The 22787-nt window shown below is 45.8% G+C and overlaps 3 protein-coding genes across 3 annotated transcripts; 1 reads left to right on the top strand and 2 right to left on the bottom strand.

The window, feature by feature from the left end:
- Positions 1-16972: 16972 nt before the first annotated feature.
- On the top strand, positions 16973-17917 carry JR316_0006910 (Opioid growth factor receptor; the record flags this gene model as incomplete). The annotated part of the gene is made up of 4 exons (XM_047892655.1): positions 16973-17118; positions 17178-17231; positions 17318-17538; positions 17601-17917. 4 exons carry the CDS (start codon positions 16973-16975, stop codon positions 17915-17917), a joined length of 738 nt encoding a protein of 245 aa, XP_047747937.1.
- A 235-nt stretch (positions 17918-18152) lies between these two features.
- Positions 18153-18511, bottom strand: JR316_0006909 (uncharacterized protein; the record flags this gene model as incomplete). The annotated part of the gene is made up of 2 exons (XM_047892654.1): positions 18153-18275; positions 18329-18511. The coding sequence occupies 2 exons, from the start codon at positions 18509-18511 to the stop codon at positions 18153-18155; spliced, it is 306 nt and encodes a 101-aa protein (XP_047747936.1).
- Positions 18512-19897: 1386 nt separating this feature from the next.
- On the bottom strand, positions 19898-22207 carry JR316_0006908 (uncharacterized protein; the record flags this gene model as incomplete). The annotated part of the gene is made up of 1 exon (XM_047892653.1): positions 19898-22207. The coding sequence occupies one exon, from the start codon at positions 22205-22207 to the stop codon at positions 19898-19900; it is 2310 nt and encodes a 769-aa protein (XP_047747935.1).
- Positions 22208-22787: the final 580 nt, after the last annotated feature.

Raw genomic sequence — 22787 nt, 5'->3', positions numbered from 1 at the left:
CCTAGCGCTCCGCTCCGCTCAGGTGTTGCTGTCATCGCAATTCGAAAGTGGAAAACGGAAAAAGGAAATTGATCAACCGCGTTCGATTGTATTCGACTGCGAGTGTGAGTGCAAGTGCATCACGATGCAATACGCACCGATCATCTTTTTTCCCATTCCCTTCTCAATCACCCCTCGCCCCCTTCTTCGTGCCCTTTCCTTCCCTATCCACCACTCCCAATCACGCGCGCTGACCTCACCTCACCTCACCTCACCTCGTATCCCTTCGTTTCGTTTCGTTTCGTCGCACCCTACCAACAAAGAGAAAAAACAGGTATCACTTGATTCCCATCGCACCGCTCATTGCCCCCGCAAAAAGGGTAACCAAGTTTGAGTATTAGCATATATCAGCAGTGTACCAGTGTACATGTGTACAGCTCGCTCCCAATCTAATCCAATACAAATACAGTACATATAAAGTATATTTATATACCCGTGTGTGCGCGTATGGGTGTTCCCGCTAAGCAAGCAGCCAGGGAGAGGCAGGCAAGCTAGGCGGTCCGGTCCTTGATTCCTGATTCCTGATTCCCTGATCCCTGGATTCATGGCCTCCTGATTGAATAATGAATTACTGTGCGAGGTCCCTGCGCTTCGGCTTCGCGGGTCGCCTCGCTTAGCCATGACGCCTACAGGTAGGGTGGGTGTGATGCCTTCGGGCAGGGCAGCATGGTAGGGTTGAGGGTACGTGTATCGTCTGCGTATGTGTACAGGAACTACGCAGTAAGTGCCAGTGATCTTGTACCACAGAGTCCCGACCTATGACCTATGATAATATATGGATATAAGGATATGTGCACACATATCAATTAGCATCATCATCCCGGTCATATGCCACCCGAGATTCGAGCCTATACGTAGTCCAAAACACGACTTCTTGTACATACTAGCTAGCAACCTGCACTTGCCTTATCTACGCAGCGCCGTATTCCCGTACTACGTACCGCGTCGTCACATTGACATCACCGCTCAACTTGCAGTCCGAGTCCGCTTTACACCTTTTAGTGTTCACATTCTCGTTGCGCGCGGCGCCTGACCCGACACGATGGGCTCCTGATCAGTGATCAGCATTGAATATTGAACAACAGCAGCAGAAAGAGGAATACCAGCGCCAGACGCGATCTGATGGCGGATACTGATTATCGCGCCTTTTCCGCGTCCGTTTACTATTTACCCCAGGGTCTACCATAGGACTGGCAGAACATCGACTCCTGATCATGATTCTGCCAATGTCCTCCCTATGGATCATGATCATCATATCATATCATATCGCGCTTCCTTTCCCGTCCTCTCCTTTCATCTCGAATGAATGAATACCATGGGATGCATTTCATTTTACCTGTTTATTTAAAAAAGAGCCTCAGGGTGCTATTTAATCTCGTTTCTTTTTTGGAGCGTGTGTTGTATTATCCTAGCTCTTGCATTGACTCTTTGTAGCCTGGGAGTGTTATACATATTTTACTATAGGACGCATTGAATTGAATTGGATGGGGATTGCTTTCACCCGCTCGATAGTTCACGTTCATGTGCTAGACTAGTATACCCGTTGAATTCATTCCCTTTTGTCCGCCGTTTTTTTTTTTTTTCCTTTTTTTGACAATGTAAAAAAAATACTCACGACTCAGAGTCCAGTCCGAGTCCAAAATCCCAAAACCATCATCCCTTTTCTATCACCATTCAAAGAGGCACAAAACGACTTTAATATCAACGTGTTGTACGTCCTGGACCTTTCATCGATCCCGGATCGATAGTCGTCAATGATGCGACTTCATTAATTTAAATTAAATCCTTTCACCCTGCACCCTGCACCGTTGTTAAACAATTCCCTTTGACTAGGAATAGGAATAGGACTTGTACTGGGACTAGGAATAGGGATATGAATAGGTTTAGACTAGGCAGCAGCTCGCTCGCTTCTCTGAACTTTAATTTCTTTTCTTGTCCTTCCTTCCTTTCTACTCCTTCTTTCATACTATACCTATACTTCTTCCGAGTCGCGTCTAATCCAAGCCAAGTGCCAACTTTAACTTGTCCCTTTTCCCTTGACCCTCCGTCCACCGACCGTTTAATGGTATGAAATGAGATATGAACACAGATATAATGGCTGAATCAGGACGGGTATGCCTCTTACCGCAATTCATTAATTTTATTTTACCTCTGCCATTGAGTTTCGACGGGGCCAGGGTCAAGAGATCACACTTCAATTCACCGCGCAGCCCTGTACCCAACCCAACCCACGACCAACCACCCATCAACCACCACCGAATATCAAAAACAAAACCCTGGGCCGGGGAGAGAGGGGGGCAAGGGGGGTGATTGTCAAAGGAAAACTGACCGATTACGCCAGGGCCAGGGAGGATGTTACAGTATCATATGGTGATAGCGATTCGACAAAAGATGGGGGAGGGGGGATGATTCTGATGGAAGATTCAAGGTCAAGACGTCAAAGACGGGAGACAGTGGGAGATAGGCTGAGATGTAAGAGGTGAGATGGAAGATAAAATCGTAAATATAGCCATAACCATAAAGATAAACATGAAAGACAGAATATCCTGGTTTAATCCGACTCGGACTCGGAAAAACGCGACGCGATGCGATGCGACTCGGATGTTCTCTGCTCCATTCAACTGTCGATGGTGAGCGTATTATGATATATATCTTTTTCCAGTCTTATAATGGGTGCATCGTATTCTAATTTACCCCAGTATCCAGTTTCGTGATGCCCCGCCATGATTTTTCGATTGGAATGGCGCCGGATTAAGTTTGCGGTTCAAGCGGTTAGGTTCGTCTTTCAACAATAATATCTCAGCGCTATTCAGCTATTTCCTACTGGCGCTTTGCAAAAGTAAAAGAAGCAATACCAGTATCAGGAATCAAGCCTCGAGCTTCAAGCTTCAACATCGAAGGCTGGCGCAGGCGAATAATGTCTACCTGTCTGTACACTCACATCGCACATAGCGCATCAAGCGCGCGCGTCTTCAACAGTTCCAAAAAAGACACTCGCCGACGTAGTAGGACGCGATTAACATGCACTTTTAAACTCGGAGATAGGTCATGGGACAATACCCCGCAGCTAGCCGCCCTGCCATTCTGCCAGAAAGCTGCTAAGTCTTGCTAGTTACTAGTACTAGTAATAGTACCACTAACAGTATATCACTTCCCACAACATCCCCTTCTCGCGCTCTCCCATGCCAATCCAAGTCATGTTAGTATCACATCGGCCTGGAGCATGCGCATAGTAGGATCCGTATCGATCAGCTCCGATCCGACGACAATGGATCCAGTCATCGAGTTGACTGCCTCTCACACGATTGTTGTGGCTATATTAGCTGCGTGTCGTGGTGGTAGCAATAGAAGAAGAAGAAGAAGAAAAAGTAAAAGTAGTAGGTCCAATAGTCGTTGATTCACCCACGCACAGATGGCCATCAATCTCCATGATCAATCACTGGTACACTGGCACAGAGGCTGACTCGGCACCTTAAGCGCCATAATTAACTTTGATTGTATTGAGTCAAAGTTAGAGTCAGAGATGCAAAGAGGTATAGTAACTTAGAGAGGTAAAGTTGGAAATTGTGAGTCCATGAATAGCGCCAGTAGATATAGCACGGGCGCTATCACCATGGTACCCGGCCCTATGTCCCCAAGTGTAGGTGCGTATCCAAAGTTTCATCACCCGAGGCGGAGCCCCGCGCGGGGTGATATGCATTTGAATTTGGATAATTAAAAAATCGATGGACGGATGCGCAGTGGTTGCGTCGACACGGGATGTCGATACTCGAGTGTCCCGACGGTCAGCGCCCAGCGCCGCGTCCGCGTCCGCATCGCATCGCATCGCGCCGTCAAACTTGACAACTTTAATAGTCCCTATACTCGTGCGAGCGTCAGATCAACAGCCATGAAACCAAAACCTCAAGCTCACCGACAGTGTCAATCGACGGCAAGTTCGCCTCAGGCCGCCGCTGCCTTCAATCAAGTTCAAGTTTGTAAGAGCGGGTCTGATCATGATCATGATCACAACCCCCGTGCCCTCCCGGCGGATAGTCGCAGAGGCCCATCCGTATGACGAGCGATCGCTGTCCTGTCCTGCGTCAAAAGCTCGACTGACAGCGTACCTCGTCCGGCTTGTAAGCTTCAAGAGCTGCGCGCGCGCGCGGCTGACGCTGGACTCGAACCGTGAGTACATAATCCATCAGTGATCGAGAAATTAATGATCGCGTGCCATATATAGACCAACGATTAGGGGCCCGAGCATCGTCACCGCGACTTGTGAGTTGACAAAAAGTAAAAAAGGGGGGGCTCACTGAGCTCGATCGGTAGTCGACCTTGAACACAAAAACGCGAAGAGAAAAGAGAAAATTCATTGTGCGATGACGTAGGGTGCTATAGTACTGTATGTTAGCCACTATTCAATTACTTACTATTGAAGAGAGTTTAACGATGGCGTGAGCTTTGTACCCTGTTATGCAGTTGTATAAAGTAATATAATCATATTATAATACATGACTATTGTCGGTGTAGATCTGTATCCGACAAATCACGGCGAGATACTCGTCGCTGCGCTGGAAGGCCCGACATCTAGGGGGTTGAGTCGGCCGCCACTCCGTTTGCGGTACGAACACGCCAGGCCACAGTGCCACTCGACCATAGCCACGGCACGAGAATTCGCAACTCGAAAATGCAACAGTCCAGCACACCCGTGCGTTCAGCCGCAGTTACAACCTACAGTATGACCTCGAGGCATTGTAGGCGCACAGGGCCGACGGAAATGTTGCGTACAATGTCGGATGCCGTACCGTCACGGTATCTTACAATCCCGCAGAATGCTGGCAGGGCACTCGGCGAGGCAGGCCCGTTGGTACCTATACCAAGAGTACTAGATTCTCCAGTTGCCTTCCCCGCCGTTCAGGAGGCCTTGCCAGCAAACCATACAAAACCATGTACGTACTTTTTTTCAATTCGTTCGTTGGCATGCCGCAACATTCGCGTCCTAAATTGACTTTATTCTATTCATTGATGCGTATCAAATTCTTGTACTTTACACATTAATAGTAATACCAAAGTAATACACACATACGCCGTCTAGCACACGTAAATTGTCAAGACAAGACTATACTAGAAACAAAGTCACCATCACCGTAAAATGGTCTTGGCCTCCAATAACAAACAACCGTAACCTCCAAGTAATTTCTCCAAACGTACGTGCACCAAAATCAAAAATCGAATGTCTCAGTGCTCAAGCGCTTACCTCTTACCTCAAGGGTACAACCCCTCAGAAGAAAAAAAAATCACAATCCAATTCTATTACCAAGTTTGCATATTATAATGGAGGAAAGGAACAATTGCTGTGATAAACACGCTATTGCCTCCTCTGATACGCCGTGCCACGCGACGACAACCGATCGATCGTCTTTTCTGAGGTTGGGGTTCCACATTTGCTCCCGTCCCGCCATCCTCTCAATGTTGCTGTTGCCTAATTAGCATATCATTCCGCGAACAAAACGCACGGGTTGCTGAAATATCAAATGATATTGATTGTCCAGCAAGGCATCTTAAACACAGTTGTGCTGGTGCACATATACCCCGCGACCGGCGACGTAGTGAGTTAGCGCAATTTACTTGGAATGGGCTTGTGTTTAACACTGACACGTTTTTCTTTCTGCAATTTATCCGATATTCTCCGCGAAGCGATGTAGTACACCTCTGGTGTACAGTGTGCAACACTCAATCGCGTCATAGGCCAAGGAAAGTAGCATTGAGAGAGAGGCCTCAGGAGTCAGTTGCCTGGAAATGTGCGGTGAATGACTGATGCGAGGCTCGGAATGAGGCACGGCGGGTGAGTCCGCCGCCCCCTACACCAGGACCCCTGACAATAGGCCCAGAGGACGTTCCGTCGGACGGACAAAAATTTTGAAAATCGACCCCTTCGGACGTTCCGAAACCGGACAGAAATCCCAGATTTTGAGCAAAATGTCGTTCCAAAAATCCGGACAGAAAAGTTGCAGGACCGCCGAGGTCGATCCAAAAACCGGACATATATCGTGATCAACGACCCTCAAAATATAAGTCATCGGTTAGTATAGAGGCTGAGCGTGTAGTCGCTCCCGCCCTTCGTATTGTGATACTACGTCGTTGTTTCTAATCTCAATATCGCCTTTTTAGTATTTTGCCCTTAGTAAACCCATAGTTCAAGAGAATAAAAAAGGCAATGAAAATGTTTGCAAAGCGAAATTTAGATATTATTACATAGATTTTCTGCATCACACATTCAATTGTAGTTCCTTTTTCTTGATGATAGGATTCAGATTGGCAAAGGTAAAGTGGACTATCAGTTGGAGCTGTTTCGATGTAGTGACTAATGATCACGCCGTACTTTAGTCATTGCTTTGAGTGAGAAACCAAACGGAAAGCACTCACGAAACCAGCCGGTTGCGACTACTACCAATGTCTGTGCCCTTTCAAAAGCATCTTTTCAAGTCTTCGAGCACAGTCATGGCCTCTACTTCACTGCAAGACCCACCAAAACTGCCTTGCTCAATGTATCTGAATTTGCACACCTGCCTTCCTGCAAGTTACTCACCCTCCTCTATCATAAACCCTTGTCTGTCACTGCAGCAGGTTTTGAAGTTCATGCGCAAGATATTTCGCTTTACAAGACATTGGTTGAGGGAGTAGGGAGCATCAAAAAAGCGATGAAAATGTTTGCAAAGCGAAACCTAGATAGTAGTACATAGCTTTTTTTGCATCGCATACTCGTTTTATGGTTTTGTATTGTACTAGGCAGGTTTTTTTTTATTACAGTGATTCTTAACATTGTTCTGAAGCGTCCCATTTGCGACTGAACTCAGCTGAACGCGCGCAGCGGCGAAAAAATCGATTTTTAGGCCTGTCCGGACACAAATTGGGCCTCCCGAGGGTTGTTCCCGATTTCCGGACAAATTTTTGAAAAAATTGGTAGGTCGTTCTATATCCGGACAGAAATTTTGAAAATCGCGACGGACAAAAAACCCAAAAATCGACCTTTTTCGGGAACGTCCTCTGGGCCTATTGTCAGGGGTCCTCCTACACCCCACCTCCTATTTGCTCTAACTTCCATATCGGACAGAGGGCGGTGGATCACTGTGCGTCGCATCTGCTTGGAGCTAATAGGACTCGAGTTGGGCAAGGTCAAGCACCGGCGAATCGCGAGAGATCATAGGCGATTATTGAGGGCGATATGAGCTGTGATCACGATGTGGATTATTTCATGATTTAGGCTTATTCAAGAGCGTCGGGTCAATTTTGAAGTTACCGTGGTCAGGCCCCAGCGGGAGGCGGGCACGACGAGTTGCCCTGTCTCCATACTCAAATATTGAGGCAACGCACCACTGGCAACTACACCAAGGAGTCGGCTTGCGCTCCCCCCCAATAACCATAGTGCACGCATTCTAGTTAGCGATGTTGTGATGATACGGGGATGTTCCAAGTTCCTTCCAGCTCATGCGATAACAGAGATAAGTGCAACTGCTATGTGCACATGCAGCACAGCATGAGCTGCGCGCACCGCACGCACTATGCTGGATGCTCATAGATGAGCTGCTGTTGCTGCATGTTTGCCTGTTGACAGTGGCCACGACTTGCGGTGGAGATCAAGAGCCGGTGCCAGCCACAAAATCTTGACTGTACAATGAAGGTGTGCATCTATAATGCTCAGTCGGCCAGTGTAGACAGTGCATATGATTCAATCGACTTGTCTGTGTATATTTTGGCCACTGGCTTCTGATTTTTGAATGAAATCCGGTTTCACTGAGTTGCCACAGCTTTATTGGCCTTTCCGGCAATGGTAGTGTTTGAATAAAGAAGAATCAATACAATTGAATCAACGGTCGATGTGGAACACGGCCAATGGCAAATGCACTGCAAGAAGCAAATCAAGTGAATATTGGTTGAGTGGATGGTAGATTGATGATGTGCGACGCCTCGCACCCTCCGACTCAACTCGGAGTACCTCTGGTGTGCTTTGCTATAGCCTATTGCGATTCCAACGCCGCCGAGTCGGTGAGCCGTTGCCTGCCGTTGCTTGAAGAAATGTACATATTGTATGATGGGGCAACCTGGGGATAGACGCGGCTGTTTCCGAGCGGGGATTCTTGACCTTAATTTTGGGCGCTTGGCGTCTCCTGTGCTCCGACTCTGTTTCCGAGTCTCGACTCTCAAAACTGGGGTTTTCAAAATATTTCAGGCTAAAGTTGGATGTAATGTCCCCATATTCATGTAACTCCATGTCAGCTCATGTTCCTGTGTCTTGTAATGTGGGGTTCCTCGTCGTCGCCATGCAATTTCAAAATAGCTTTTCAATTTCGGTTGAACATCCCTGTAATTGGGGAATGTTATTTAAGACTTCACTGTTTGCAATCGAGACTAGCGATGGTTCTGAAAGAGTTAAAACGACTTAAAGAATACTATCGTCATTGCTTGGAACAGACTCTTCAGAGTTCCCAAAGCACTCGGATAGTTGAACACTCTATTTCTTTTTCTCAAATTAATGACCTTGATGGAAGGTCCTATACTAAGACCATTCTGACTCATTAGTGTACAACAATTTAGCAACCGTACATGCACTCAGTGAAGTAAATGAGCGGAGGACAGAACAAGTGTATATAATACTGATAATCTAATACAACTCACCAACTTTTAGGGTTTGCCATAGTGTCATAATTGAAGGCGCTTGCCATGCGACTCAAGTTGTTCTGCTAGAGTCCAACCTTGATTCCGTTTGCACTCTGAGGATCCATACATCTAGCAAACCGCGAGATTGGAAGGTAGGATAACTATGCAAGAATATTAATCTACTAAGCATGACTCATAGGAGATTGTATTCTGGCCTTCATTCATGCCAAACTAGAAAGGTAATTAATTGCCGTGTGTCATGGAGCCCATGTAACTTTTCTCAAATGGAACTTTATTGACGAGTATGGACCTGTTAATTTAGACTCATTTTAAATTAACACTGGCACAGTGCCACTATATAAATAATTTGCAAGCAGCAGAGGCAGAGTGATTGAGTGGTACAATGCCGTCGACCACGCACTCCGAACACCCCGCGAATTAGATTTGACAATACATATCGTATACAACAGTTCTCGAGAGCCGCTCTAGGACATGCTATACAAACAACTCTTGGAGTGGAGGTCCACTTGGATTCTGATTCGGAGCGGAGGGATGTTGGTGTTTCAACTTTTGAATTGGCCATTGATTATTGCCACCTTTGAATGACTCATAAAGTCTAAAGCTGAATAAGATAACGGATGATGACAGAATAAAGTAAGATGTCCAAGCCCCTCCGAGTCTGATGCAGTCCAAGCCATGACCATCTTTTGATCGTGAGCCATATGCACCCAGTTGCAATTATTGCCTTGTTTGAATTGGTAGCTCCGAAGCAGGAGGATTGAATCTGGATTTATTACCGCAGGCTCTGGGGTAAGTAATTCTGGGTTAGGGTAGAATAGTAATTAAAGTTAGCTTATCTTTATTCTGCTTAATATCATCCACTGAAGCCGCCGAGCGCATATCAGAGTATTCCATGAGAGTCAGTCTGGTTATTACACTGTCCATTTGACGGAGTAAAATTCATCAGACTCTAAGTAACATTTAAACAACTCTAAAAGAGCAAATGCTCCGAGACTCCGATCAATCACTACGACTTTGGCAAGTAGATTGAAGATGGTAGTCAGAGGTTTAATACTTGAGCTATGTAAATCAAATATATTTTGATTATTACTGTGACAGCATTATCTGCAAAGTGGGTAATAAATGTGTATTGTGGGGTAATGTTAGGGCAAGGCCGTGCAGTAATACCAATTAACAAGCAGCTCAGCAATTGGAGACAGTTGATAGGTTATGAGGATCATCATACTCACCATCAGTCAAACTGACCGTACGCCGAGTCCGTTTCCTGGAGGGTATAAACATGTCATTAGATCCGTGCATTAGACCAAAATACTCTGCTCTGGGGATGTGAACACAAATACCCGTTTAGTCAAGTCTGAGTTGCCTCGGTGATTTTTACAAGAGGGGAAAAAGCGCGAAATCAAAATGGGGGAAATTCATCTCTCACAAATATGTTATTAGTTATTATAGCACTTGGCCGCTGACTCTGGAAACGAAGTCTTGTCATAATTTATCCCCCTCTTTCCACTCCCGAAATTTCGGTGCAGCCCCTGCAAAAATCGACCTTTGGCACAAAATACAATCTATTGATGACCTTTACAAATTCAACAACTTGAGGGCCACCACGATAACTCGCCTCATTAACATTTCAATATGTTTTGCATACAATTAAACCTTCGCGGAGAAAGTATTGAGCCTTATGCTCCCCTCTTCGTCCTAACCTTTGGAAACATCAATGACATTTACTTGCACCCCCTGAAATTGCCGCTCTCCATAGTCACTACGGCTACAACTAATGGCACGACCGGCACCTGGAGAACGTTACATCAACCTGATTTAGAAAATCTGCGGACTGATGTAATGCAAGGATAGTGACAAAGGGGAGCATACGTGCCGGGATGGACGTGGGGATGATGTAGATGAATTCGTTTTAAAGGCCATAGTTCGTGGGTACTAAATATAAACTTACGGTCGTTTACTTAGCACGAGGGCAAATACATCAGGATCACGTACACCATACGACACTTGGGGGTAGCAAGGGGCGCATATATGGCATTTATAAGTGATTATATTTGGTGTGTATATAATGGACAATGCCTTTCCTCCCCAAGGGATTCAATCTTTGTAGTCTCCTTCTGAGTCCACGTACATGGCCAAATAAGTGATTGCCATTGAGAGATGCTAAATGTGCAGTCTATAACAGGTATTACATTCTGTTGGTTTAGTTGAAAATTATTCAAGTCAAATAATTCTCTCCCACGTTTTAGAATTTCAGTGGCATATATAAACACCGGACACAAGACAGCCTCAGACAGCCCCTCTTATGCCTCCTCGTTTTCACGAAGTTTCTCCGCGTTTGGGAGCTATTAATGTGACATAAAGGTACAGCAGGAGTTGAAGATCACAAGTGTTGAACGGAGACAGGCATGCATGATTAACATGACCGCTCAATCTCAGTTTATCGATTAATCTATTTGGCTGCTTGCCTCTGCCAAAGTAGTTTTGTCTAGTGGGAAATCTAGACGCCACATGAAACTTCAAACAGAATAATTGCTAAGGCAATGCATGCTCACTCTCAAGACATCTGCTCCTTATCAGAGACAATTGTTACAATTCCCTGCTAAGTGTTTGGAAGTGATTAAATTGAAGTTGAAAGACTTGGATTAAACACGCGCTTAAAGACCTTCAGGGTTGGCACCTCTGGTTGATAGACGCCCATTGCTGGATTTCAGGGCTGAATTCATATAAGTGGTAAGGTATTAATCCCCGATATCCACGCTTCTCGACAATAACATGGCAGTAGGGTTGTCAGAGATAATTATACCGATGTAAAATGTGTGTAACCATCTTTAATCTACGTTTAAAGCCAAGCGCCGAAGTTCCTTTTTTATATGTTTTACTTTGACTGAAAACTATCTAGTATCAGCCGTTTTACGAGCAAGTACTGGGGATTTTGATGTTGGAAGATTTAAAGTGCATGGAATTGAATGGTCTGGTAAAGTATTTCGACTCCTTGATTGAAATGACAACTAGCGGCCCCTTACCACCACTACATGTGCATCTGTCAGCACCTCATGCCTTGAACTCGATCACGCCGGATGAACCTTTGCAATGTCGTAGCCCAGGCCCCAGCCATCAATGTTCATCCAAAGTGATTGTTTCTCGGCTTTGATGAGGACATTTAATCAGTATCTTATAAAAATCACGTCGCGTGGAAATTAGGTCATTGTACAATTGAAAGAATGAGGGGGTCGTGAGAGGGTAAACACGTTGAGCTGGTTTGACGTGGAGTATCGCACTTCAGGAGACTAGGTACCTGAAGACAGTCGCTTAGGCACGCATCTAGTCCGTCAATGGGGACCGGCAGAAAGGGTGGGAACGAATCCACGGAACCAGCTTTGAAACCAATCATGAGGATAGATTAGACACTGAACCCGGCTGATAGGTTGGGGCCGCAAATCTCACCATTGGCTGCAGATTCGGCCGCCTTTCAGGCAGCTTCTCTACTTGAGCGTACCCCACTGTTCCACAATATATCGGGAGTTCTCTCCCAAGAATGCGGCGCGATCGACCTATGCACTTCTCGTGCACTTTCTCTGATTATTCATTGTAGAGAATCCTTCATTGTCCTACGGTTCTGCAACATATCAAATAACATGGGTATTTGTGAGCAATATACGTCGGTCTATCTCTGGAACTCCGAGTGCAATCCGAGTGGCATGTGTCGAGAATTTGGTTTACATGGGAAACATGATCAGTGAGTGTTTCCTGGTCGAGTTGGAAAGAACTTGAAGGATGTAGGACTCAACTTTGACATGGTATAGCTTGTGTTACTACATTGAGCCGACATTTTATCCATCGCCGTTTTGCTGTACGATGAACGGTGGCCCGGTGGGCATTGTTTGGGTCAATGCGTTGACCAAGTTTAGCTATGACATTTTTTTTTGTTCAGACTCAGACTCATATGTTGAATCGGTCAGTCAAAAACGCATCTAAGTTCGTGTAGCCGATTTCTATCTGCAATAAAATTCAAAGGTGGTTAATTAGTTAATAATTTATTCACCATAGCCAGATACTTCTTCTAAAGCGTTCTTGTAACCAGTTAATCAACGTAAAGAGCTCTGTACCAGCAGAATGATAATAGTTTGATTGTGGGAAAGCGGACTCGGAAAATTCCATGAGACTGGGCACCTGCCACGTCCTATTGCTTCATCCCTCGCAATCACTGACTACTGCTTGTTCCACCCAAGAACCTATATCCGTGAGCTGTTACGACAATTACTCTTTAGAAAAATCTCTTGGCGTTTAATCAAGACGTTTTCACAGAGAAGTGTTGATTGTTGATCTGTCGGAGCTTGATGTTGACTTGAACAGCGTGTCCGTCAGAGACTATCCAATACCGACGATCGACCATTTTGGAATTATTCAGCCTTCCATCTAACTTCTAACAAGGACCTGTGTTTCCTTACGTATACTTTGAAGGACATGCCTGCCAGAACAAGAACTAATCATAATGCGAATTCCGCTCTGTCTCAACAGCCTATCTCAAGTTGTCAATTCATTGAACCCCCATACCACACCGGATGTTTGCCTGCCGAAGACGTTGTATCTGCGGATATGGAACTTTACTAGACAAGGAAAAAAGTGAATGGCGTTCCCTCGCCCACTCAATTACCCTACGCCTTGCTCTCCGCGGTACTTCAGGCGCGAGCCTTTCAATCCAATTTGACTCATTCATGAGTTCGTATTAACTCTCCTTCCATACTCTCTATTGGATTCCTCTCATCTTCGCGCATGAAATTTCCGCGGCGCTCAAAGAAAAACAATATTTTACCACTTTCAGCTAATAAATGGCGGCATCACTACTGTTTTGTGTCACTTCGTTCAGGCGACGAAACTCGTGATAGAACGGGCACCACCGGATTTTGGAGGATAATGATGACCATCGTTTCCGGCCGCTGGACATTGGTGTAGTGCACCTGATCCTTGTACTGTATCTCTTTTGATTCTCCACCCCCGTAGGTGTGTGTCCTTTTTCTATTGCAAGTGCGAAGAGCAGTGATAATTCTAGCCCGAGTTACAGTGTTCCGACCGACGGCCAAACTGCCGTGCGGTACTGGTGCCGCGTCTGTTATTGGATAAAATGTCTTGCTCCGGGCATATGACGCTCACAAAACCCAACAAGCTACATGACTACCCATCGGATGCCCCCTACTCGGACACACTCGCACCTACCTCTCGGTGTAGTCTCAGTGGACTCGCAGTCTCCACTACCCCCACATTGGCTTGAAACCTCTATGCCAGATGAAGCAAAAGTATATCAACGTTTTGCAACTTCGCACGTGTGTCTCTATGGGTGGGTTATCTACAATCTTTGAAAATATTCATTTATTTGAATGACAACATTCTGTGGAGGTCCCTTTTAAACCTAAACCGCTTCGTCCTATACCCAAATAAATTCGTGGTGTGATACCTCAATTCATGTTCCGATTGGTTCCCTATGCGCTCCCGTAATTTTGACTTCACCATGCAAGTTGTATTATTTAATTTTAGGTCTCAATCATGGGCGACGGCAGATATAATTGCTACCTTCAAGCCGATTGAACAACCCTCTCGCTTCCGAGCCAACCAGGATCAGGAGGCCTCGGTTGCTGTCAACTATGGATTCGCAACTGTAAGAGTATATCATATGTCGTCCGCCGTGGAATTCAACGGGAGGAAGGCAAGTCGAAGGGTTAAATGTCGCAACATATTCGTGTAATCGTTCACAACTTCATTCGGAATAGTTTTGCCAGTCACCCGTTCTACGGTTCTTGCTCTGAGCTCAGATGGGCACAGTGTGTAGACGACCATTTATAGTCTGTCCCGATGCTGGAAAGTCAATTCAATTCTGAAGGTCAGCGGGACCTGTTGGTTCTGGGACACATGAATACCCAGTACTGCAAGTGTATTAATCTGTCCCACCCTGATCCGGGGCAAGGGTGCTCAAATCGTCCGCAGTTAGTGGCTTCCTGGGAGCTCATACAAAAGGCACACCTTTCTCACTTGACCCGATATAAGGGATATGGTTCAACGTATGTGCGAGTTATGCTCACAAAGACATCCAACCGTGACTGGATCACTCCCCACAAGGAGTACCCCGCATTCTTGATTTACTTACGATCCTCGGTATGTTTATACTCTTGAAATTGGAATGAGCTACTTCTGTGGCCTGAAACTTTGGCGATTTAAAGCGCATTCTCGTGCTTTTAAACAGGTCAATTCCCAGTAAACGATGTGATCGTAGAGAAGATTTACAAGTCCCAGATTATTCCAGAGCAGTACCTAGAAGTTGTGGCCTCAGATGGAGATAACGTGAAGTCTCCTAATGATATGTCTCGACTCGTACGGTAGTGAGCCAATCTTTTTATAATTCGACTTGATCAAGGACACCGTCTACACGAGACTACATACACGACATTGCCCAATTAGAATTTTGCTTCCGCCGCCACGTTGCGGAGATCGACTAAAAGGCCACGTTTTGTGGGGCCGTATCCAATCAGCGCTTGGCGAATCGGTTGTATGATCGCCGATTTATCCGTGTGGTCAATGTAGTATACCGTCATAAGTTGTCTACAACAATACATCGTACAAAGAGCAAAGCTGATATTCATAAAATTTTGTATGTAAAGCTAGGAAATGTATTTAAATCGAGCATGTAGTCTTCACACTCTCAGGCCAGTCAAATGGTGGCACTGCTTACCGTTTGAATGACATCATAACATCCCTTTCACAAGGGCAAATGTGAATGTTACACGAAGTTACAGGTTTATTCATGACTTGTCTATACGAAAGGCACAACTACATAGAGTCCACCACCGCATGAGAATGCAAGACTAAATTCTCAACAATTCGATTAGTCATAGAAAGCAACTCTGAAAAGACATACATATCACATCCGATTTAATACATGTATCTGGCAGGATACACCCTAAAGTTAGCCCTCGTTTGACGTTTTGTAAATTGCTGCGTCGCTGCTATTTCAGCAATGTATATACACTTTGTCCAATCCTCTACATTCAATGACGCATCAGATAAGCAACTACTAGAGGGACATCATTTAATACTTAAACTTGGTGGTCTCACCTATCTGCCTGACATAAGGAGCTGCAAGGCCTAGATTCATAACATTAACAGTTAATTCAGTCCGCTCGACTTCTTTTGGTCTAGAGTATCCGGAGAGCGGCGCTTACTACAATAGCGCCGGACAAGGTTTAGTGGGGTACGCCAAAGGCGGTATCTGCATTTGTATTGATGTAACAAATGACAGCAAACGAAAAATTTCATGGTTATCTACTGAGAGATGTTATAGGCCTTTAGAAAAATCATTAACTTCTAGATGTCATCAGTTGTTTTCGACAAAATGTCATAAGAGAAACTTCATTGTGGAAAACGGATGGCCGATGGATTAGCCTGAAAGTTCTGCAAAAACTCCAACCCAATTAGTATTTCTCATCTGAGTAATGCCATTGGCACGCGCGGACCATGGGGATGCTAGCGATGCGCGGCTTTGGTTACTACGAGCCATTGACAATCTGATAATCCGTTGAGTTTTTAAAATGTTAATATACAAACGAAATAAAGTCTGGCCAATCTAGCCATCCGTAAGTACATTCTAGATTACATTCATTTCTGTTGCACCCTGGATAATCAAAAAGCAGAGAACAAAATGCGAATAAATTGACACGATGACCGCGCGACAAACGATATTGTTTCCTTGGTCTGAACACGATTTCTGAAAAGAAATCTGCCCAGAATAAATTCTAGAAAATGGGGAAAGGATTTCTGGGATTTCGTATCGATCTTCACGTTTTATTTGAGTGTCGTCGGCGTGGGTCAGTGTGGGTGTGCTTTGGAAGACTTGAAATTTGCAAATTATAAATACATAGACTTTTGAGGGTAGTAATCATAATGGTATTTACCGATAAATGACCACGCATAGTCCTGAAATAAGACCTGATCAAAACTTATTGTCTCCGAGGGATTTCGTCAGATTTTGTTTCTTGAGCTTAATGCGCAGTTTGTACTCGCGGATTTAGGGGTGGCCGTTGATAGTTGTTCACGTGATCGATACTAATATCCGACGCGTAATTTTGGTGCCTTTCATTCCCATTCACCGATAAGCATCCGCGCAAATCCTCCTTTAATCTACTTCATCCTGAATTCTGTTACTATTTTACGAGGCAGATACTGGGGCTCATTCATCTCCTGCAACTTCTTACGCTTAGGGACTCGATCACGAGCAGATTGCACCATGTCCATCCCAAGAGATGTCCAAGAGTTCCTTGATGAATACCCTGGTGTCCACGATGATCCCTCATGCAAAGCGAACCTCGATTTTTATTCGAACAAGCTCCGCTGTAGACCAGATAATTGTACCATCGAGGAAATACACGTAGAGTGGGTATAGGATGCTTCAATGGGAATGCCCTCTTACTCGTCAACTGCCCGCCGTTTAGCTGGTTCGGCGATTACGGAAAATTGGAATCTAAGCATGGGTATATACAGTGGCTGTAAGTAATTAAACTTCAATTTTTTATTTGGAGTCTGGATGCAGTATCAATGGGCATGTGTCTTACGTTTCCTTGATTCATTCAAGGTTCCCTATTCGCGAGTACGGGATGAACTATGAATCACAGCCTCTTCAAACTCATGAAATTCGGGAGATGGAGGCGGACCCTGCAATTATAGAACGAGTTGTGCAGTCGTACAATCTCATGCTTGACTTTTATGGTATGCGACTTGTTTCTGCCGAGACAGGACTTTTGGATCGAGCTTTACCTCCCCGGAATTACACTGCTCGTTATCAGAATCTCGTTCGTGAGTACCGTGCCCACTTTTATCATCGTTAGATCCGATTTTTAACCGTCTCTGGCCGTTAGGCTCGTCCCACAACAACCTTCGTATTTCCCGTATTTTGAAATGCCTCTCTGAACTGGGATTGGAACAATTCAATGCGGGATTCTTGTTGCATGTATTAAACGAACAAAGCGAGTCAAATCAATTGAACTCCTGGGGAATTCGTAGCAGTATGGATCGTTGGTGGGCTAATTGTATTCGAAACGAAGAAGAGAGGACTTGGATTGGGGACCTCATCAAACGAGTCCGTTCGTCCGAGGCGAGCGACTACGTGTTTACACGGGCAGACTATGAGAAGGCCATTCAAAATAGGAGTGAGACAGGACGACTGGGAATCTAGGATGAAATACAGAGAAAATTTCTCAGAGTCCTTGCAACGAGGAGACATATACGTAAATGCGGGTGATTTTGTTGATGTATATTACATATGTCTAGGCGCAGCAGCGCCGTCTAAATCTAAGCATAGAATCTTATGTGAGACCCGTTAGTTCGATCTATAACAATTATTGTTATAGTAAGTATTATTTTGACAGTTCTGGCAGACAGTTAATTGGAGCACATACATTTCGTTAAAATCATGTCAGTTTGGATAATTTGGCCATCAGGACCTCCTGGCGTTTCTTGGAGTATAGTGAGCTTATTGAGCTCAATAGTCCTTCTAATGTTTCGTGCACTGTGGAAGGACCGCCTTCAATAATCTACAGATGAGTGAACAAATAAAATCAAAATGCCAACATAAAAGGAGGCCTACCGAATAGCCTCTTGTCGTCAGCTGGACGATAATTTTGTGACCCTCAAAAAGGACGATAGCAGCAGTAGCTTGGTCAGGAGAGGAGGAAAGGGAGGTGAAGTTTTTGATTCCAAACGACTGCTCCTTCAAAGCTCTGTGTAGCTCTGTATGACAAAAGGATGCTAACGAGGACGAGACAGTCATTGTCTTTTTTCCTCGCAGATCGAATAGGGCCCCTAATTTTTTGGATGCATGGACAGAGACACAACACAAGTTATATATCTCGGCTAGCGTCATTTTTTTTGATCGAGATTTTATCGAACTAGTCGTTAATGTCACACTGAATCGCTGTAGCCTCCCAGGGTGTATGCGAACTCACAGAACGTCGGCTAAGCGAGAACGGTCTTTGCGATGAGATAGCGCAGGATTGAAGGTCAAGGTGATGGCATTGCTCTGTTGTGGTGCGGCGTGCGCACGGATGGTGGAATCCTGAAGAAGCTGGGATCGGGATCTACCGCAAATATCGTCTTTTATCGTTTTCCCCCATTGAAAACTTGTATCTCACAACCATAGTTGCCTCCAAGACGGCCCAGCGAGAGCGAATGAAATGCAACTTGAATTTTCCGAGTCTTAGCGCTCAATAAATCCGCAATTCAGGGTTGCAGTCGACTGTGACACTGTGTTCCTGTTTGTCTTATCAGCCGGCCACAGCTATATTGGGCCGCCTGCAGGCTCAGGACTTCAACGTTTTCTATGAGTAAATGAATTTCCAAGTATATTTCTGTCAGTGTCAATGAGAATTTATGCGACGGAATACCGATTTCATCAGACTAGAAGGTTTGGATGCATACGGTCAGCGCAGGGATTCAATGATGGAGAAAGCGAGTGTGGGCACAAAAATCCATTCCTACTCTTTTCCCGCCTACCTTCTTCCCTCCAATCGCTACCGCGACTTGGTGTTCACTCACATTTTGGGTATATCCGAAGACACGCACAGACATACTGAGACGAGAACCCGCCTCTTTTCTTCGATACAGAATTCTCTTCTGAACAAATTTTGAAAGAGCCGCAGAAACGACCCCTTAGAGGTTGGAACCCCGGATAATATCTGGCATTGTAATTCGTATGTAGTATGCTCTCTACCTATTCTCGCACGCGGTATGCTTAATACCTTTTTCACAACTGCATCCACCGTACGTAAATTCGTTGTACCATCATCCATTCTATTGAGCAACATACCAAATCAGAAAAATCTAATCTCGGACATTCCAGTTCTGGTCCATATTTTTTGTCCCGACCCATTCCAGGTGCAGCGATGAGACATGCATTCGATAGTCGCGTTCGCTCGGTCCACTTATCCGACCCCAAAGAACTGGTAGGGAGATCCCAGACTCGATAACGAAATTGTACATGGATCCAGTGTCAAAAAACAGACCTTTCGATCCTGGAAAGCTGATGGAGGAGGCGAGATAACAAAATAAGTCGCGAATGATTCCAAGGGGATGCATTAAGTTACTATTTAGTCTGTTCATTGCATACATGATATTATTATTAGACACAAAAGAGGATAAACTAGGGGATATAGTAGTCTTAACTGAACGACCCAGGTATAGTCTGCATGAACATCACTCCGGTGTGGGTGGAGGTTTGTTGGGGTTCCTGGGACGCTAAGGCAGTAGCGCCAGCGCTGGAATTTCCGTTGTTATTCGAAACCGTGGCAGCGTTATGAAACAGATTAGACGCGTTGGCTTGAGGTGGAGATGATAAAACATAGAACTGAGGAGGCGGCATCACAGGTTGGTACGAATTCAACGCGTACCCAGCCGGTGCATACAATAAAGGTTGCTGTTCAACACGTGGTCCACGTGGAACAGTAGGCCTGTCTTCGGGGCGCAATGCCATTTGCGGAGGCTGATTCGGATCATGTCCAGAAAGGACACCAGGAGCTGAAGCTGGCAAAGTCAACGGCATTGGGAATGTAGGGAAAGCTGGATACGGATATGGCGGATATTGGAACGGATACGCAGACGGGATCAGTGGACTTGTTCCTTTGATCCCAGCGTACTTCGGATTCACGCCGGTGTCTGTACTGTCCATGGTGGTAGCAGTGTGGCGACGTTTTTTCTCGCCGTTGTTGGTATGGTGGTGCCGATGGTGGCGGCGGTCGCGTCGACCAGAAGATGACTGATGACGGGACCTGTGAGTGCTCCGATTTCTGTCAGACGCCGTCTTGCTGCGCCGAGAACCAGAAAGCGGTGAGCCCAGAGCAAGCGCCACACCCGTCGCTAAGCTATGCCGTGGCGACGCCTCACTGTTCATCCCGCTACTCAACAGGTCGAGAGAAGCGCTACTTCGTCTAGACCTCGATAAGATGGATTGGTACCACGATGTGGCCGGTCTAAATTTCTTCTTCTTCATCTTGCCTAATCCTTCCCCAGGAAAATAATCAACAGTGACGCGGTTATGCGAAATCCAAGGCATGTTGTAAAGACCCTTGAAAAACCTCTCGACAGGGTTCAAGTCCGATGAGAAAGAGGGATCGTAGTAGGAGGTGCCCGAAGTCAATGTGCCATTCGAGGTAGGTTCGGGGGACAACGACATTTTGAGATAATCCGCAGCTGGGTTTGGATGAACGCTAACTGGGGACTGAATAGCCTCAGCTGTCACCTGAGTGGGTTCAATTGGCTGACTTTTTGGCTGGAGATCCAACAAATGGTCTTGGACAACATTGCCCGACGAGGAGTTGACTGCACCTGGTATTAGAGACGGAGGAGTAACACGAGGAGTAGGGGCTTGAGATGAATAGGATGTGCGAGGCGCAGGCGCAGGCGCCGAGGTTGAAGTTGTCTGATGTGTCTCGATGGCTGGAGGGACATGAGCATGCGTGCTATGAAATGACGTCGGTCTGATTGGTGCCAAAGGCTCAGAACTGACATACGAAAGTCCCGGACTGCTGATTTGTCGCGCGACTGGTGGAGGAGTAAGACCAGGCGCATGCGAATTTCTGGAGTGGTATTGTGTCTCTGGCTCATTGTACACCAGAAACGTCGTTCTGTCAGCAGAGTTGGTGGGAGGACCATCACTCACAGAATGATCGAGGAAAGGTTCGCCATCTGCTGCAAAAAGTCGCGCATTTTGGGGAGGCTCAACTTCTGCAGAGGGTGGCGAAATTCTGAAAGTTGGATTGGGACGTCTGTTATCATCTAGACGAACAACGGACGGAAGAGGTGACTCTGGAATGGTCGGTTCCGATGTCATCATGTGAGGCTGAGGTCTGCGGTACCCAGTCAAGTTAGAAGGTACTTGGCCTGGAACTACAGGAGTTGTAGGATTTGAAGTATAGAGGGGAAGAGTATTCCCAGTGCTCATTCCAGTGATGCTGCTTACAGTACCTGTGTCTGAGGTAGCATGAGGCCCAGTGTTCCCCAAGTCAGGTTTGCCTGATCCTGCACCATATCCAAAAACAGTTTTTGGAAGTTTTCGAATCCTCCTAACGAATCCGCCAACGAAAGTTTTCCTTTTGCGAGGCCGTAGAGCTCCAAAACTGGGATCGAAAGTCGTTGGCTGTTGTGTGAAAAGAGGAGGTTGAGCATCTCCAATTGGTCGTTTACTGTCGTCCATTTTTTTAGGTTCTGGGTTGTTAACAACATGAAGGGGGCCTTGGCCACGGGGAATCGGGAGCGGTCGAGGGACGTGAACTGGGGAAGGAACATTGATTGGTTGTGGAGGAGGGGGGCCAGGAGGGTTTTGCTGAGTACTTGTCACCCAATTTCGTGTGCTGGGAGCGACGCTGTGATGCGAATACCGATTTGTCCTAGGGAATGAACCTGGAAGACCCTCATGAGGCCGGGCTGATGAAGGTACTCGACTACGTTGTTGATAGTCAAGATGCTCTGCCATTTCCGCATGAGCAAGTACAAGAATTGGACTCAAGGAGTCAAGAGAGATGGCGGAAACATTTGGAGTCTGGATACTTGTACGTTGCGCGTTGGTGTTGCATGGCACCCTTAGCGGCTACATGTAGCAGTGGCATTCATTTAACTGTGCCGCGAGTTTCGGCGATGGCTCAGGCTTCTGTGGCATGCATGTTCTGGAAACAGTATATCAGTACACGCGCCCAAGTGCACTTTTTGAATATTATCCAGGTGGATCGGAGACGGCGAGAAAAGAAGATGGAGGTGCAAGGATAAGGCGGAGGCGGTGTTTGGCAATGTTGTGGTCAAGTTGGTATGCGGATTGCGGCGCAGATTGTGGTCGAGAGATTCGCGGGCCTTAGAGCAACGGCCAACACCAGGCTCCAACAGGCTCTCAAACTTTTTCTTATTTTCGCGCTTATACCATCCTGTTCCCTTGTAACATCTTTTGTGCTTCTCGGCCCCTCGAATTCAGGAATTTTACCCACCTCGCGCGGAAGGGACATTGTATTTCAAAACACCATTTTTGATATATTTCAATCTCTCTAGCTCATCCTACGTTAATC

This window comes from Psilocybe cubensis, chromosome 6 (genome assembly GCF_017499595.1).
Source record: "Psilocybe cubensis strain MGC-MH-2018 chromosome 6, whole genome shotgun sequence".
In the NCBI taxonomy this organism is placed as follows: domain Eukaryota; kingdom Fungi; phylum Basidiomycota; class Agaricomycetes; order Agaricales; family Agrocybaceae; genus Psilocybe; species Psilocybe cubensis.
This window is presented reverse-complemented; position numbering and strand designations above follow the sequence as displayed.